This window comes from Peromyscus eremicus, chromosome X (genome assembly GCF_949786415.1).
Source record: "Peromyscus eremicus chromosome X, PerEre_H2_v1, whole genome shotgun sequence".
Classification (NCBI taxonomy): domain Eukaryota; kingdom Metazoa; phylum Chordata; class Mammalia; order Rodentia; family Cricetidae; genus Peromyscus; species Peromyscus eremicus.
Genome location: NC_081439.1, coordinates 91,582,693 through 91,602,613, shown reverse-complemented (window position 1 = coordinate 91,602,613; position 19,921 = coordinate 91,582,693). Strand labels below are relative to the sequence as shown.

At 36.9% G+C, this 19,921-nt stretch overlaps 1 protein-coding gene across 1 annotated transcript in view; it reads right to left on the bottom strand.

Moving 5' to 3' along the window:
* Positions 1–244: 244 nt before the first annotated feature.
* The window catches only part of Pak3 (p21 (RAC1) activated kinase 3), a 48,340-nt gene continuing 28,663 nt past the window's right edge, over positions 245–19,921 (bottom strand). Inside the window, exons 6-9 of the mRNA XM_059251509.1 lie at positions 18,442–18,541; positions 17,749–17,945; positions 4,108–4,245; positions 245–1,765 (exon numbers count right to left, since the gene is read on the bottom strand). Of these exons, the coding sequence (XP_059107492.1) occupies positions 1,676–1,765; positions 4,108–4,245; positions 17,749–17,945; positions 18,442–18,541 (525 nt within the window). The 3' untranslated portion in view covers positions 245–1,675. The remainder of the gene's footprint in view (positions 1,766–4,107; positions 4,246–17,748; positions 17,946–18,441; positions 18,542–19,921) is intronic.

The window sequence follows — 19,921 nt, the reverse complement described above, 5'->3', positions numbered from 1 at the left end:
GTAGGTCAACTCTATTCAGATTCTCTATCTCTACAAATTAAGAAATGTTGTATAGCATAGGTTGCTGGTTTTTCAAAGGATTAGAGAAACAACTTTCTAGAATTCATATAACTGACTATACACTCACAAGAGAAGCATATACTTTTCTATGCAGACACCTTCCAGATGTTTTTCTACTCTCAGAAGATTAAAAATAACTAACAAATATATATATATAATGAAATAACAGTAGAATTTTGGGATTTTCCTCAAGCCACAAAAGGAATTCTATTGGACTGATAGTTCTTGGGATATATGAATAAAGATCAAAAGTATTTTCTTGGTGAGCTTTCAACATCTTTATGAACAGGCTTTAAAAGGAGAAAAGCCTAAGTAACTAAATAAGAACACACCATATCCTGAAAAAGAGATTAGAGATATATAGGGAAATGTATCAAATATTTAGAGCCATGTTGACTGGGATGTAGCTTTTACTGACTTCCCATTTCTTACAGAGTTGAATTTTTTACTATATCTCTGATCTCTTGATCTTTAAAAAGTTCTTAAGTGTTACAAATTGTCAAAATGAATAATTTTTATTATGAAGAATGTTGGCTAATGGATCTATCTCCTCATAATGTGCCTATTGTACAATGCTTAGGTTACAGGAACACAAGAGAGGATTAAATTCGCTATTATCTTTGCTGATTTATTGTCCAACAAGGAGTTCTGCATTTTCCTTTTGGCTCTCAGAGAAAGTCTCATTTTTGTGTAAGTAAGATTTCTCCAATCAGGATACTCTAGGTTTAGAACTCAGACTCACCCAGAAGCACTGTCACATTTTCAGTGTGTGTCTTTTTTCTGTTATCACAGAGGCCAACAAGCTGCTTTACATGACAATTCAACTACTACCTACGCATCCTTGTAAAATGTGACAGGATCTCACAATTAGAGCTCTGTTTAGACACAACTTTTAAAAACCCACCCTGAACACTCATATTCCTCTCTGCTTTTGGAAAGTGTCTTAAAGGAAACCTTTTCCAATACAAATGCAGAAAAATAGGTACACAAACCAAGCCACCACTACAGAAGAAGAAGAAGAAAAAATTGCGACTCTATTAGGGCATGGACGTCCACAGCTTCACACAGCACTTGTTCTATTTTTTTCATTTTTGTTTGTTTTTGTTTTGTGTTTTTTTCTTTGCTTTTTTCTTTCTTTTTTTAAAAAAACATTTTGACATCTTTTATTTTTTTTCTGGACATCTAATGACAATGCAAGTGAAAAAACATCACATTGGGTAAGGAGTTTTGAAAGAGGTTCGAATGCAAGAGGGACTACTCTCTAACTTAAAAACAAACACAACACTATGAAGAGGGAGTGTGCATCTTTGAGAAATCTTTTTCTTCAAAGTAAATGCACAAAATGAGGGGATTCACTACTGGCTCTTTCGCTTCACGGTGGAAGTGACCACTTAATGGTCACTTCAACATTGCTGCCCTGTGTGGGCTGCGGTTCAGGCTTACAAATAAATTACATAGTCTGAGGGAGTAGGAAAAAGGCTTATAAGAAGTTTCTATTCACTTTAAAGTTAAAGAACCCCCACCCCATTCGGCTGTCTTTTCTTCCATGTTTCCTGTAGCAGTTTTAGTTCAGTCTTACTCATCAGGGAGACGGTGAGGGGTAAGTCTCGCAGTTCTAACGGCTACTGTTCTTAATTGCTTCCTTTGCAGCTATAATCAGAGGAGTGAGGCTGGAGAGAGGCTTGGCTAATTTTAAAAATGGATGCTGTGAAAGGAAGGGAAAAAAAGGAGGAATTAGTAGAATTTTCCCTTCGTGCTAGAACAGTCTTCTCATCCTCCCTAATTCTGCAACCCTTTAATACATATCATGGTGACCCCCCAATCATAAAATTATTTCCTCACTACTTAATAACTGTAATTTTGTTACTGTTATGAGTAATAATGTAAATATATGAATATATATGATATGAGACCCATTGAAACGTGTTTAGAGCACTCATTGAGACACTATTTAATTTAAAAGAAAATCCCTGCCAGCTTTTGTCCAGAATTTCTTTTTTCTTTTTTGTTTTTCAGTGTCTTGAAATCCTATGGAAACTTACTTGGCACATCTAGAAACTCTTCAATATGGAGCTTGGAAAATTTCACTCAGTAATGGCCAGACTCTCTACATTTCTTAAACTGATGAATGGTGCTGGAGCTGCTCTCAGGCTTGAAAAAGTATCTTCAACTGAACATCAAAATCAATTTTACTCTAAAACCCTTGGCTCCCTAGCTGCCAAACCCAATAGCCGTGTCTCCACCATTTCTCTTGGCTCATCTGCAAGAGTTGATGCAAGCCAATCTCCGTTTCTTCTTTCAAACATTTGCTTCTTTGCAGACCTGTGATATTCGATTACCTCGGGCCTTTCTCTGGTGCGGTCTTTCCCTGGTGCGGGCCTTCTGACTCTCCTCTTTGCATCTTTACTTCCCCTTTCTACCTCTTCCTCACTATAATGTACCTCTCATTAGCTTCTTTTGTTACTTAATTTCTTATAGATCTCATTTCTGTCACAATTTCAACCCATCATCAGCTTGATAAAGGCATTTCAATATAACTTTCCCTGATGTCTTCTCAGCCCTCCTGTCCTACTTTTCCATTGTGGGCTGGACATTTCCTCTGAGGCAGTGATTCCCAACCTTAATGCTGCAATCTTTTAATACAGTTCTTCATGTTATGGTGACCCCTCCAATCATAAAATTATTTTCATTGCTACTTCATAATTGAAATTTTGCTTCTGTTATGAATCATAGTGTAAATATCCAATATGCAAGATATCTGATATATGACCCTAAGGGGTCATGACCCACTGGTTGAGAACAACTTCTCTAGAATGTTTGTTGGCCATTTTTAATTCAACATTTTGAAAGGTATATTAAAATTTCCACAACAGAGTCCTTTTGTGTGACATAAGCTACAGGAGCTTTGGAGTCAGAACAATGAAAGATAACTGATTCTATGCTCTATTTATCTGTGTGGTTACATTAATGATCCTGTATCTTTGGCATCCTTGGAAAAAAGGGATGAGAGATATCAGCACAGGGATATATATGTGGTAACAGGCTTGGAACAAAGTGGAAGTGAAGCATTTACAAGGAGGCGAAAACACAGTGAGTCTATGGTTAGCATTCTGCATACCAATATTGCACCTTTTGTTGAATGGCCTTATTATTCAAAGTCACAGCGAGGACAAGCAGTTGTTGTTCTTAGATGCCACAGGTCTTGATATTCTTCCTGAAGGAATGGTCTCTAGCAGTGAAACTGTTTGTGTAATCCTGGGTATGTGCTGCTTTATAAATTAAATCTATCTTTTAAAAAATCTACCTTAGTTTTCATTTCATGTATGGCAGAAAATTGGGCAATCCTAGGCTCAAATTAGAGCTCTTTTGCCATTCAAGACTTTTGTGAGTCTCTATTTCAACATCTGCAAAATAGGTCACCAACAAATCCCACACAGTTGTAAGAACCTAATGAGATTATATACATAAAGAGTTTGGGAGGTGACAGGCCCCAGTTATCATCCTATATACTGGTCCTGAGAGCTATCAAAAGGACAAATGATTACAGAGGCACTCTCCACTGGATGCTACTCACCCAGGCAAGCTGGTGTCTGCCATTTGGCATCACAAGCAAAAGTACTTTGACCAATAGAACATTAGAGTGGCAAATATCATGGAAATAATTGCATAGTTATGTAGAAAATTACCTCTGGCCAAGAGCACTTGCATATAACATCCAGAGGCACAAGTAAAGTTTAGAAAAAAGTTCCAACAATACCAGAAAGTCACATTTGTTTTTTTTTTTCCTTGCGGTATAAGATGTCAGGAAGAGCAAAAGAGAGTTATAGATTAAAATGCAAATTCTTCTGAAAAAAAGGCAAGACAACATGATCAGCCAACCATATAATAAATACATGCCTATACTTATATGCCTATAGTCTAAAACTGAATGACAATAGCCTAACTCTCACTATATGTCTCCCAACAGGGATCTCTTACTGTCTCACATTGACATGGAAAAGCTCAACATAGCAACTCTCCCTTTGAATTGTCCTATTTCATTTTCACCTGTAAAAGCTCCTTGGCAGATCCCCGTCTATCCACATCCATCTCAAGACAGCGATTTAAGAAGTCACGGAAAACAGCCGACAGTCTCTCAGGATTCTGGAGCTCCGGGGTTCCATTAGTGGCTATCAGATATAAGGCCTATAAAGAAGAAATATTCAAATCTATTCAGCATATACATAGCAAAATCATGGCTATAACTCAATTTTCTTCTTATTTATACTATAGGTCTTAAAAGAGTCCATTTTAGAGAATAACATGGGCATGGTTTCTGTTGGAAGGTGGAACTGAACACAGGTTGTATTGATTTATAGCTGAACAGCTGACTCTGAACCTGGTTGGTTATTGATCTGAATCTCCTTCACTAATAATACTAGTTGTTATTGTTGTAGTATAAGTTCATCATCATGGATGCACCTTAACTACTATTGCTAGACTGTGGAAGGACACATAAGAGACAAAAATAATGTCATTCCTAGGAAAATGGATGGAAGTAAAGGAGATAAAATAAGTCAGACCTAGAAAGAAAAATACCTTTTCTTTCATACGTGAAATCTAGATTGCCTATGACATGAAAGTAGAAGAGGCACTATTGAGAAAAAGAAAGGGAATGAGTGGTGAAGGACAAGATAGAATTATCCAGGTGCATATGCACATATGAATCTAAAAGCTACAACTTTGTACAATGAACATGTCCTATACATTTACATAGATTAAGAAAAAAGTAAAGGCAAACCAACTTGTTCAAAGTAGCTCTCTCTGGCATTACAATTACTGGTGACTTGATTTTAAAATATATTAAAATATATTTTTCAACTTTCTACAATGAACACAATACTGATAATTGTTATTATTTTAACCCCTACCCAGAAGCATTACTTAAAATGCATTTTAAAAGCTGTGGTGTCCAATCTTCATCTATTGCATTTGTCCTCTTAGGATTAAATGTGCTTTTCATCAAGCACTGCTCTTCGAGGAAAACGAAAACCTCAGACTATGTCTTTTTTCAATTACTGTTTTCGTTTTATTTGCAACAGTATTATTTCTACCTAATTTCCATTGTGAAAATCCACACGCTCAGTTACATTATGGACTAAACTGGCCTTTGTGGACTGGCCTGGGAACTTAATCACTATGTATAAGGCTGTTTCTATGGGAAAATACACTATAGGTTCCAAATAATTAACTTAAAAATGAACTTTTGGAACACATCCTGTATGTAAACTGGGGGCTGTCTTCATAAAAAAGAAAATTGCTACTCACTGCCTTGCTAATGAGACACAAATACAGTTGTAACCAACACAACAATGACAACAAAAAGGGTTTTTACCAGCAAAGCCAAGTCTTAGATGAAAAAGACTGGGAAAATAAATCTGGGCATGAGTGATCATGTGCCACTTTTAAAGAGTGACTGAAAATTTTAGGAAACTGATTTGGCTATTAGAAACCAGACTAGACATTTTGTAGATAGTTATCTGCTTCTAGTGTAAGCAAGAAAGCACAGGAATATCCCTGTGTTCTCCTGTTTCACACTACCAACTTCACAACTTTCAACAGTTATTCTTCTGGATTATACCTATGTAACATTTAGTTATGGCTTTCACAGTCATCCACTTCCTTCTCTTATCATTATTTTTGCTTAAGATCAGGACTTCTCTCAGACAGCTTTTGTACTGTCCTAATTGATTTTCCTTATTTCGACCTTTTTGTTCTTAAGCCCACCCACTTTAACAATTATATTTCTTCACATGTTTCTTTTCGTCACTCATTTATCTGCTTAAAAGTTCTTAGTGGCCTCCTATTACCCAAAGATATGAGTTTCAGATGGTATTGCCCTAGATTCCTCCCCAAGAGCATTTGAGGAAGAAGGAGAAGGTGGAGAGAAACAGTAGAGACTTTAGGACCCTATGTTCACATGTACGATGATTCAGTCAAAGGAGTTTTGCTTTTTGTTCTATTTATCATTCCAAACAATACTTCATTGGAACCAGAGGATCAATATACTTTTTTCCAAACCACTGATCCACAAGACACAGCAAGGATAGGCATGGCATATGGTACGATTTTCTTTCTTCTTCCTTTTTCAGCTTTCCTCTGTTCTATTCTCACACCAGAACTTTCTCTTTCCACCCATACACACTAGCCAAAGCTCACGTATTAATCACACCAATTTGTTGTTTAATCCTGAATAGGAAATGCTCTTTCTCAGTTTCCTCTCCTGCTTTCTTCATCTCCTTCTAGTATCTGGTAAACTGTTACTTGACTTTTGGGCACTAACATAAATGTTATCTCCTCTTCAGTCTTTGGCATCTTGCTCAGGTAGATGCAGTGTTCAACCACTCCAGCTTTCAGAGGATTGCTTTGTGTTTTAGCAGAGAAGATCTTGTGTCCCTCAATCTGAAGCAAGGAGAATAGTTGCCTTTCCCCTCTTTTGAGCTTCCAGAGTCCATAAGTCTGTTTCTACAATGCATTTGGTTGTACTTTTTATTTACAGATGTGTAACTCCTCCTGTGAACCCAAGGAAAGCAGAAACTATACCATCCATGATAATCTCTGTATTTCGTAGTCATTTGTTGAAAATGCATATTTTAAAAGATTTATTATTGTATAATAAAAGCCAAAGTTTATGAATTTAGTTGCTTTGGGAATATAACAAATTGATACACAAAACATTCAAGTTTAGAACATAAAGTACTCTGTTAAATTATAAGAAGATAAGCAAAGAATGAAAACCACAATTTTTGAGTTGGCAATGCCTGGCGTGTGGTCATGCCGACTACCACTACTCACTAGGGGAGAAATAAGAAAGTTCTATGAGCAGTATATGTAAGGATAGACTATGAAAGGGAAGAACATCTGGATCAAGCTAAGCACAACTTGTTTGATTGAGACAAACCCGAGATGAAAGGGAGATAACAAGTGCTCCCAGAAACTTGAAAAAAATTATGCCGAGAAACTTCACAGTTTCAAAAATTCCTTTTCTCTATCTGACACTGAACAAGGAAGATCCTCATACTAGAGCATATTAGATCATTAAGTGAGGTATATTTTTCCTAAGGTGAGACACTATAGGACCATGACTTATAGACTGCATTTATATTAGAAATATGATTGGCAAAGTTAAAATGGTAGTTTTTTTCCACTGTAACTAAATGTAACTAAAATTTTCTAGTATTGTAGACATCCCTATGATAACTATAAATATCTTGTCAATAACATCCAACCATTAAAGTTTTCACTACCCCTAATGTGCAAGTGAATTTACCCAAGTACTAAGAGAAAAGCAGTGTATCTAATTGGAGCAGTAATTGAATTTACCTTATTGGCAATTTCCTCAGTTGAGAAAGATCAAAGCCCTCACTGTGGAAGTTACCACATTTCTCCAAAGAAGTCTCAAGACAGTCCATATGTAACCCATAAATTTCCATTAAGGCAGTGCTGAAATGGGACTATTTAATTAAAAAGCTTTAGTTTGTGGCTTCAACTCATTATAGCAGTTTATAAAGTTTATGTTAAGTCATTGAAAAACAAACCGGGAGACTTTCATGGAAATATGCTTGCAAGTATAAGTCTCGGTACAAATACAATGGAACAATTTACAAAGCAGATATGGTATGGTTGAGAAATCTTGTGGTAAGCTGAGCAATGGGGATTCATAGTCCATTTTTGCATGGAAATTATGTTATTCATATTGAGTGGGTTCCCAACTGAGTCCACAGAAAATCTACTGAATGTACAATATCATTAAACAATAAGAGTGAGAAGGTTTATTCATCTATATTCAACATCAGTATACATATGATCATAGCAAGTATGAATACATAAAATTGATTTACTGATTAGTATTAAATTAGCGCATACTATTATGATCCTCAATGGACAGGCAAAGAAACTGTACTGTAGGATAAAAAATAACAGCTTGCCCAGTGTTACACTTCTAATAATGTAGAAGTCAATATATGAATTCAGGGAGTATGAGGTCAGACTCCATGCTCTTAAGTGCTGCATGACACCCTCTCTCGCTTTTTACAGTCTCTGGGCAGAGACAGACAAGGGAAGTGAAGAAATGAGGCATACTATTCATAAACATCTGGCATACTTCATTCTGTTTTTCCCCATACAGAGGAAACGGATCCTTCTGTGGTTGATCATTCTCTACTAGTTTGGAAATGGAGAACAAAGGACATGTGCAGAGGTGGAAGAGGGAGGCGTGTGTGTGTGTGTGTGTGTGTGTGTGTGTGTGTGTGTGTGTGTGTGTGTGTATGCATATTGGGGGTTTAGATAGTCAGCTTGTATTCTGGCTGGTGCCTGCAATCTCCTGCTCTCCTGATTCCTTCTCATTTTAGAATTTCTACTCGATGCTTTATGAGCAGGATTTGGCAATGGGCAAGTTGACACGTTATGATTTAGTTTACTCGTGACCTGGGATTTAAGAGGTTAAATGCCAGAGCATATTGCTACTCTGGTGTGTTTATTGATTTCATGAGAGGCTCTGACATTCCTCGTTTTTCTAAAAGGGTTAATAGAATCAGGACTGCAAAAAGAAACCACTATATATACAAACTACTGTATGCCATACTTTGTTCCAACTTCACACTACAGTGCATAGCACTGTAGTCTAATTTACCTCTATATTGTCTTACATACAAATTCTCACCTGTCCCCTAATTATGAGGAGCTGTTTTTTTGCTGCTTAATCCTTAAGGAGCCATTTTAAATGAACTTAGGGATCTATCCCCTTAATAGGTTGATAATAAAAGATAATTAGGTAGTACTGACTTAATAGGTGCCAGGCTAGCTTTGGAATACTTTTTTCCAAGGAGAAATCATTGGCGAATACCATAAAATAAATACCAGATGACTCTGACAACCCATATGGTCATTCTAATCTCTTGTTAAGAAACATGTAGCAGGCAACTTGCATTCATGATGTGAGCCTATGTGACCTTAGTTGTACTCAAAGTTTGGAAGTACAGGGCATTTCCAAAGTTAGGATAGTAATGTAGATTTACAAAAAAAAAAAAAAAAAAAAAAAAAGGAAAAGAGAATGGTCCAGGAAGTCAAGGAAAAGTAAGTGAAAAGCTGTGAGGAAACAGAAGAAAGATAGGCAAGGGCAGGTGCCAAGGGACAACAGGAGGGAAGGCAGTTGGTAGAACGACAAGAGAGAAATAAAGGTCAGAAAATAGGTGATGTCAAAGGAACCTAGGCTTCATTTTGCTATTGCTTCATTTCTGTGGTCCTGAAATGTTGATTACCCTGATTTGATCAGTACACCAAAATACCTCACTTGACTCAATTACTATGTACAATTATTGTTTGTTTTGTTTTTTCTGTATCCAGAATAATTTATAAATACTTTTTCATGTTACATAATAATGATAATGTCTCATCATTTAACAATGATATTTACATATAATTACTCAAGGAAAGAATGTAATCTGCATCATAATTTTAAACATATACTCCACTTGACTTAGCAAATAAAGCTGGAGAATTAAAAGAAAACAACAAGGAAATCATTGATATTTTATGTAAAATATTCTTACATCATTGTCTTAGGATTTCTCAACATGGATGTGATAAAACACCGAGACTAACTACAACTTGGGAAGGAAATGGTTTGTTTCATTTATACTTCCAGGTAACAGTGCAGCAGTAAGCAAAATCAGGGCAGCAACTCGAGAATGGAGGAGTGAGCCATTAAGCAGTGTTCCTTCACAGTCTCTGCTTCAATTATTTTTGTTAACCTGTAGCACAAATTGTTAGAAGGTCTTATTAATAAAAACAAACCTGAAGGCAGGTATTGGGGTGAATGCTGAAAGATCAGAGAAGCAGAACAAGCCACAGCTTCCTCACCTCGTCAATTCCTCAGCTGATCCTGTTTCCTCAGACTGGAAACCTCTGGGTCCTCATTTAAATGAATCTCAGCTGAACTGCTGCTCAAAAGCCTAAAAGCTTAACCAGCTCTAGTTCCTGGTCCTCATGCCCTATATACCTTTCTGCTTTCTGCCATCACTTTCTGGGATCAAAGGCTCACTTCCTGGGATTAAATGTGTGAGTCACCATGCCTGGCTGTTTCCAGTGTAGCTTTAAACTCACAGAGATCCAGATGGATCTCTGCCTCCCAAGTGATAGGATTAAAGGCGTGTGTGCCACCATTTTCTGGCCTCTATATCTAGTGGCTGTTCTGTTCTCTGACCCCAGGTAAGTTTATTAGGGTGCACGATATATTGGGGAATACAATATCACTACATTAACCAAAAAATTTAAAAGTTGAAATGAAATTAAAATGAAAAATAACTACCACTGAAAAAGTGACTATACTTAATAATCACCCCCAACATCGCTCATTTCATTAGCTCATGCCCAATTTCTGGCTCAAGGTATATTTAAATTTATATATTTATTTGCATATTATTTTATCCCTGTAAGAGCTGTGTCACTACAGTGCTCTTTTTGATTAATATCAGTGTGAGGTTATCATGTCTCACATGCAGCATGTTTCATACCATGATCAAACTTTTTTTCTGGGTGAGATGGGGGTCGGGGTGGGATGGTCTTTACATTCTAGAGGGCAGATTTGGTTTGGAGATGATGAGAAAGAAGTGTCTGAGATGTTTTTTGAAGATCACTTCTCTTAAAGCACATGTAAAGACAACACTACAATCTTCCCGGCAGTGTCAGGGAATTCTATAGCTACCTAAAACCAGACCACACAGAATCATAAACTTGTGTCTTTGTTTAAGTGAATCTCATTTGATAGCCCAATACAGAAAGCGAATTAAAGAGGAAATATTCCGACGGAACTAAGAGCCCTGTCAGGTGCCCTCCCTTGTGTCCCCTTCAATAGCCCGAGGAACTCCACTCAATTCTAGGGCTTTGTAGTCCACACTGGGAAGGTAACAGATTACTCAAAGTGTGATCATTTAAAGCAAGAAGTAACCTGTAGAAGGTAACAGATTCCTGACTGACAGGCCTTGGAAGAGAATTCACTCTTTGACTCACATAATCAAGTTGGTAGATATGCTAGAAAGCTCTTTTTCTAGTCTTTTTCCATTCATTAGCATCTCCTTGATGAGAAGTGCTAGTGAATTTTGCCATTGGAGGGTGAAGTAATTCCTTATTTCCATCACCAAAATGAGAGGAAACAAATGGAAGAAATGTAAAAGGCATGGTGAAGAAGTCAGCTTAGCTCTTAGACTAGGATTTCAATCAGAGGTTCTCAACCTGTGGGTCAAGATCCCTTTGGGATCACGTATCAAACATCCTGTGTATCAGATGGTTCATAACAGTAGCAAAATTGCAGTTATGAAGTAGCAATGAAATAATTTTATGGTTGGGGGTCACCACAGCATGAGGAACTGTAATAAAGGCTCTTAGCATTAGGAAGGTTGAGAACCACTGGTTTAAACTGGCTTTTCCCTGGTATAGACCGCCTTGATGAAAATAGCATGGTGTGCTAAGAGGCTCAGCTAAGAACTTTCTAAGTATCTTTTTATCAGAGTGCAAACTGTTTTCTAAAATGTTAATATGACCAAGTTAGAAAGGACATAAATCAAAACAAAAACAAAAGTCAGAAGTAATCTTCAATTTTAGCAAAACCCTGATTTTCTTGGTAAATTCATATTTCAAAAGCCATAAGATAAAACATATGAGTGGATATTTCAGTGGGCAAATGTAAACCACAACCCAAGATTCATTTCTTCACAATGATCTTTGATTTTGATGGACTTAATTCCTTAGCCAACGGTATGGTACTTATTAGAGGAATAGGCATATGCATCCCTGGGCTATACCCAAACTATGTCCGTCTGTAAGTACTCTGAGGAATGATAAGAAAAATCACAGGATATGGGAATCTCTCTGGGCCAACAATGGTTTCTTGATCACCACATTTTAAAACATTCCCTTTTCTTTGTCTGGTTAGTTTCTTGGATTTTAGTTTGCTATGGAATTAGTTCCTCCCTTGGCTTTCTTCTGGCTCATAATTCACCAGTTTGAACTGTCTGCTTCTGGATAATCTAAATGAAACTTGCAGCTTTCATATGGCCAAGTCCCACTTCCCTATGCCGAATTCTTGACAAGCAATGATTCTTAAGGGCCTCCTATCTTTTGACAGGCATTATTTTTTCTTATTTAAAAGAAATGCTGTTACTATTCTATAATTATTTTACTTGTAGTTATCCCAACTCTCCCCTCCTTTTAGGCATAGGTTAAGTCTTCAAAGGAAGAGGAGTGTCAACAACCCATCAATAAAGCTTGCTGTTCCACAGTGGCTTATGGAAAAAGAAGGGAATGCTCCCAGCTCTCCCTGAAATACATTCAAAACAATATTGACTGAGTGCTAGCAAAGTATGCTTGCTTCTCTGATGTTCAGGAAGTTTATGTCTGACTTTACTTCCAAATGAGCACGCGCCATCAAACCCAGACATTCCAATCCACAGCACAGGTTCCAGTGGTTGGAGGAACAAGATTCAGTTTGGCCCTTAGTTGCTGTTGTTCACAAGCTAGGGCTTCTCTCATCCTGTATAATGATCTTGAGACATACACGCTCTGATCATAAGAGAAACAGTAAGAAATCTGACATCTGTGTAGTAAAGAGGAAGGTAGGAAGTCACTTAATGTGCCAGCAGGCCTTTATTTGGATTGTTACCCTTCTTTCTCCATAGTCATAGAGGTAATGCACTCAATCACATATAGTCACACTCAATAGCTACATTATGCTCCAGTACATGCTAGGCATTAAGCTGCTGGCTTATTTTAAATATGAACTCCATTTTCAGAAGAGAAAAATTGATTTAAGAAAGTCAAATCATGGAGATGTATACTTAATTAATATTGTTCCTTTTGGATAATGTGATAGTTTTAATTGTTAATTGGGTATAATCCAGAATCATCTGGGAAGAGAGTCTCAAAGAGGGATGGTCTAGATTTGGTTGACCTATGTGCATGTCTGTGGGGATTTTCTTTATTCCATTAACTGACATATAAAGACCTGCATACTGTATTGTAAAAGAATGAAGAGACCTAGCTGAGCACTAGCATACAGTTAATTCACTGTTCTTTTCTCTTGACTTTAGAGATATTGTAACTGGACTCTTCAAGTTTCTACCGCCTGCTGACTTCTCCATAATGATAGATTGTAACCTGAGATTATGAACTTAAACATTTTCTCCCTTAAGTTCCTTTCATCAGGATATTTTTATCACAGCAACAGAAAAGAAACTAAGATATGTAGTGTTACAGGACTGCTAAGTCTGAAAAGGAGGAAAAGAGAACAAGATTTCAACTAGGCTCCGATGCTCTTATGATTTCTTACAGGAAATGGACAAGCACGAGTGGAATAAGTATGTGCTTTCCTGGTTAAACAACTGTGCTCAAACAGGGATGAAGAATTACTTCTCATTGCAAACAGTGCCATATTAAGGTCTTGCAATATAGCTTTGCTTTTGGCCTAGTCCTAGTTTCCTCCTTTTCCTAGGGGATGGAATTCAATGTCATTGGCCCTTAAACTCTACAGAGGACTCCAATGTAAAAGCAAGGAGGAAGACAAGTAGGATGTGTGGTTCACATGCTTTATCCCAGACTGCTTTCAGCACTGGTACAGCCCACTGATGCTTAAAACAAAGGCATAGGGCTGGAGAGATGGCTCAGAGGTTAAGAGCACTGACTGCACTTCCAAAGGTCCTGAGTTCAATTCCCAGCAACCACATGGTGGCTCACAACCATCTGTAATGAGATCTGGCGCCCTCTTCTGTTTACATAATAAATAAATAAAAAAAAAAAACAAAAAAAAAAAACAAAAAAAAAACAAAGGCATAAAGCAAACACTTAAAAGGGGTTAGAGAGGCCGGGCGGTGGTGGCGCACGCCTTTAAGCCCAGCACTCGGGAGGCAGAGGCAGGAGGATCTCTGTGAGTTCGAGGCCAGCCTGGGCTACCAAGTGAGTTCCAGGAAAAGGCGCAAAGCTACACAGAGAAACCCTGTCTCGAAAAACCAAAAAAAAAAGGGGGGGTAGAGAATGACACACACAAACAGGATTATAAAAGGTTCTGTGTGGATTTCAAGTAGACAGCACTGAGACATTTCACAAGTACCACAATTCATCACAGCTTGATAAGAACAGACCTACTATTTGTGAGTATAAACGTAATTTTTAAAAGAAAGGTACTCTCTTTGTGCTGATAAGGAAAAAAAAAATCAAAGTTTTGGTTGGCAGAAATAACTAGCTCCTTAGAATCAGGTCTTTATGGTCACAAGTCTTAACAAAATAGATCATCTGTTAGCAGAAAAGACGGTGGTACCAACAAAAGATCAATGTTTGATTTGCATATTCACAGAGAAAGTTGGGTTTGTCTTAAGCCCTAGTTACTTCAGCAAACAGAAAAAATAAGGCACTTAATTATTGGTGGCTGCTTAAAAATTTCCCATGGGTCACAGGACAACATGTCCAAGGCCAATTACATCAAGTGTCAACTTAAGGCACTGTGCTGGAACAATAAGAAAGCTGTCTCCTCCCTGTCTCTAGAAGGGTTACCAACATCATAACATCAGTACAGCTAATAACTCTCTGAGCTTTAAAAACATTTTATGAGCAAATTAAGTCGATTTATTTACATTTAAAAAATTCCAATCTTTTTATTACTGGGCAAAAGAAGTGGTCAGTTTTTTGTACCAAATGTACATCAGCAATCAATATTTACAGACTATTTGCTCACTTAAATCAAGCATAACAAGAACACAAGCCACAGTGAAATGCAAGCAACTTTGTAATGCACAGCCTGAGACTTCACTTTCAACCTGTTCTGTTTAATGCTACCTATTTATGGTAATTATATTGAACTGTACAGAATCCCCCACTCCATGGGAGTCAGGCGTTAGGATAAAAGTTCTTTGGGGAATGGTGAATCCATTAAATGGTGAATCCATTAAATGGTGAGTAAAAAGAACTTTATCTTCTCTACCTTTCCTTTCTTTTCTGCTCATGTTCATGAATTTCCACATATATTTTCTACAATAAGCTAAACACGGGGCTAGGTGATTTACATGCATTATTCACCTAATTTTCATGTAGATTCAGTAAGATGGATATTATCCCTATTAACAGAAAGGAAACAGGTTTAGAAAGGTTTTAAATGGCTTTGCAAAATGTCCCAGAGCTTTAAAGTTACATAATCAGGACACATGTCCACTTGACTACTTAACTGGTTTTTTTTTTTTTTTTTGTCCCCCACAAGTGCATGTCACTATAGTGCCGTTTTATCTTCTTTTCACTCCCTTTTACTTCCACCTGTTTCAAAGCCACAAATGGTGAACTGGTGGTAGATCAGGATAGTTTCTCAGAAATAGTTGTGTGCTCTTTCATACCTCTCCTAAAGTTGCGTGATTTTCTAGTTCCAAACACTGTGTCTAGTCACCAAAACATGAAAAAAATGGGCTCCCTACATTGTCATACTGTATCTTTCTGTCTGCAATCTTCCCATGGGTTCAGTGAATACACTTTTCAAATCCCAAATAAGGCTAGCTAGGCCAAGACATCATGTTTTCTCTAGGAAAACACCAGGATAGAATATTTACAAGCAAAGCTTAAAAGTATTTCTGGTGTCTAGAAGAAAAGAGCTTCAGAATCAGGCTGGCTCAACATGGCTTGTTGATTAATTAGCCAGAGGCCAATCACATAAAGAGAATAAGGCATCAAGTTAGAATCAATCCTTATCAGTGGAATTCAGCATGGTCGTCTTTCTAACAGGTCTTTTTGTCATAGTCTTAATGTAGGCTTCCTGAAATTTGTGGTTTATTAATCTGCAAATACTTGTTTTGATAGAAAGCTATAGATTTTAAGAGACAAGCTATTAAGTATGAGTTCTGATCTCAGGCTAGAAGATGCATATGGAGATTAAAACTTGTTTCATTTTTTTCTAGTAATTAGCAGTCTAGCTAAGGAGAGATCAGTTATGACAAGGGAACAGAAGAGAGCAATAAATGCATTACTGAGACCAATTGCTTTGCATAGCCATTTATTTAATTCTTAAATTCTTCAGGTTGTAAATTATTCAGCAGAAAGCAGAAAGCAAAATAGATGTAATCCATTTAGTGCCTCTAAACTTCGAATACTTAGAAGAGGAAATCCATAGAAACACCAGACCTGATGTGTTTTTTCATTGCTGTTTCTTAATGGGCAAAAAATGGAAAAGCCTTTGTAATTATCCTGATGTGCTGTTCCACAGGTCAGAGGTGGACTCGATTAAACACACGAAGGGCTGACCCACAAATGTTGGGAAACACCCCTTCTTTTCCACTCAGCCCCGCAGGCAGCTAATCAATGCACATATCTCCTTTCCAGATTGTTATGTGAGACTAGCATAACAGCCCATAGCATTCATTAGGGCATTCCCTCATATCTCCTGCTTTCTAATCAGTGCAAGGACTAGGACAAGTGGCCAAGTACCAGAGTGGAAACAAAAGGAGAGAATATTAGAGAAGGCCTCTCCCTCTATACTGGGAGCATGGCTTTCAATTACAAAATTTCAACTACAAAACAATTAGATATTTACCTCAGAGATTTCTTTGCATATATAGAAAGCCATATACAGAAAGGCTTGAGTATAGATTTTGTAAACATAATGAGAACACACTTAACTGATGACTAAGGACAATGGGTTTTGTATACCAAGAATAAAACACGATATTAGACTCTACATGATAATGACACAGACAATGCCTTTGAAACTGGTGTGCATGAGTTTTAAGAGCAGATTTGAAATTTGGGCCTATTTCCATTCAGAAAAAAAAAAAAAAAAAAAAAAAAAAAAAAAAAAAAAAAAAAAAAAAAAACTCACATCCTTTGTGCATACGAAATATGGCTTCTGGTTTACTGTGAAGTTATATATAATCCAATAGCTTCTGACTCACTTCTACACTAAGCAAGTGCTTCTTCTGTATTTCTTTGATTTTTATTCTCATGATCAACTATGCATCTCTGAAAAAAGCCAGTGGGGTTAGGATACGAGATGGAAGCTTTTATTTTTCATTTTTATTTCCCTTTTCAGAGGTAACTGGACCACTTGAGGATCAAACCTCCAATTATGTAGTAGAAAACTGAGTTCTCTAACCCAAATAATTTCCATTCATCTTCTATTTGACAGTCTTCTAATTAAGTTTATGATTTCATCAGGCTGGTGCTACGTCTATTTCTGTCTCATTCAATGTCAACTAAAATGTTCTTGCTCAATGAATTGTTACTGATAACAAAGAAAAAAATCTAACTTAAAAAATGATAAGTGTTCTGGAAATGTATTGTTTTACTTTGTTAAAGTAATTATGAAACAAGGGTTTCCTAGGTAGATCATGTTACCATAGCACATGATAAAAACATTCTTCCTTCCCACATTCTTTCTTTCATGCATTTCTACAGTTACAGAGTAGAAAGCTGTAGACTAAAGAATATTGAAGGCTCTTGTTAGAGGGACTGAGAATCAGGCATTTCACACTCAGCAATTTATACACCATAACTCAGTGTCTCTGTGTTACTTGTTCCAAGAAAGTTCTAGTTCTTACCAGTTTGGGGGAATCATTAAATGGTATTGTTTCTTTCCCCCCTTTTGAGGGGGGGGAGATAGGAAGTACCTGAATTTTGCTGACTTACCCTGAGCGGATTTTCATTAAGGTAAGGGGGTTCACCTTCCACCATTTCAATGGCCATGATTCCCAGAGACCAGATATCAACTTTTGGACCATAAGCTTTTCGAGTTACCACCTCAGGTGCCATCCAATAGGGAGTCCCCACCATAGTGCTTCGTTTACTTTGCTCAGGAGTGATTTGAGCACAGAACCCAAAATCAGCTGTAGAGAAGAAAAGTCTATTAAAATGAGCCCAAATAATGTCTTTTTTGCAATAGCTGATTTTTCCATGTGCCTGAACCTGCCTTTAAGGTTAAAAGGAGTGCTCGCAATTGTCTTGCTCACATCCTGATCATTACCTGATCCTTCAGCTACTACTGATTTTAAAGGGGTCAGAAACAATTGACAAATGTGATGCCATCTTTAGTAGACTTCCATATCACTCCCTCCCAATACTTTCTCATATATTTATAGAACTCTTCCATTTTCCAGTTAGTTATTTGCCATCCATCTATTCAAAATGCTACTAGACATTATGAAATATTAATTCCAAAAAAAAAATCTGGTCACAGTCTATAGGAACAGACTATCAGACAGGTTCTTTAATTCAAATTAAGCTCTCTCAAATAAATCACTTTCACATTATCTTCTCAAGACAGACAGTAGGACCGTAGAAATCCCCTGATATTTTCTTAAATATCGGAATCAAAATACCTACTCAATTTAACAGAACCATCCATCCCGAGGAGAATATTGTCACTCTTTATGTCTCTATGGATCACTTGGTTTGAGTGCAAGAAATCCAAAGCTTGGAGGCACTATTGAATCAGAAAAAAAAGTTCTAATTATATCACAAATAATTTTTTAAATTCTATATCTCATTTCCAGGCAAAATTTGGGAAAGGTTGTGATTTGATGTTGTTAAATGAAATAGATTACAGAATGCTTTAACACCATTTTCAAACCACGTTACCATTTACATCAGTGATTATACTTAACTTTATGTTACACTATAGACTAAATCATGAAGAGGCTAATGCAACAATCAGTACTAGTCATTATTATAGTCCAGCTGACCACTTAGCATAACGATGCTTTGGTCTAGGTTTCTAAGTGATATGGGTTCAGCTTGGTCTTATACAGATGTTGTAAGCCTCAGTGTACGTGGTGAAGTTTCAGTAGATCTAGCATGGTAAACAAGAATGTGCAACTGAAATAATTTCTTTGGGCTATTTCTGATGGACAGGTTTGAGGATAGCTACCAGTTCTAAAGTAACAAAAGGTACTTGTTTGGAAATGCTTTTGACTTGTAATACTAAAAGATACAAAATAAAGGCTCAGGTAAAATATCTTACTAACTGAAAGATTAGCTAGTAGAATTTAGCTTGGTTGCACATTCATCGTGTTTTCAAGTTTCCACTTCACTTTGTAGAAAATTTCATAATGAGACCCCACTGAAGGGTATATGTTGCAAAAACAATATTGATCAAAATAACAGAATAAAACATCATCATCACATTGGCTAGAAACTAAAGATAACACTTATTTCTCTTTATAAATGACAGGTCCTCAGGCTCACTGGAATATTCATGGAATACTGTAAAGCAATTACTTTGTGGGGTGAGGGAAGATTGTGTTGAAATTCCTTTGAAAGCCTGTGAGATGGGTCAACAGGTCACAACACTTGATGCCACGCTTTACAATCTGAGTTCAATTTCCTGGATGCACATGATGGAAATTGAAAACTGAGTCCCAAAAGTTGTTCTCTGATATCCATATGCACTCATAGTACACACACACACACACACACACACACACACACACACACAGAACCCAAATAAACAAATAAGTGTGTCAAAAACAAAAAATTGCTTTCTAGAAAATAATGGGAATATAATGTAGTATGTATTTTATGGAACTCATATTGATCAAGCAGAACACAACATTTATGTTATAAAAATTCCCACAAATCAGAAAGGAATTCCATGTTAACATAACAGTTAGCCATGTTCACTGATACTACTATGTGTGAGCTTAGATACAGTGTCTCTTGAATAGCATATTACTACTTACAAGAGCCACAGAAAAGCAAGTAAAGTAGATAAGGGTCTAGCCAAGGTGATTCAAGGACATGACATTAAGTATAGTTTAAACCGCTTTTCCATTTTTTTCAGTAGAGAAAATATGCTAATGTTATT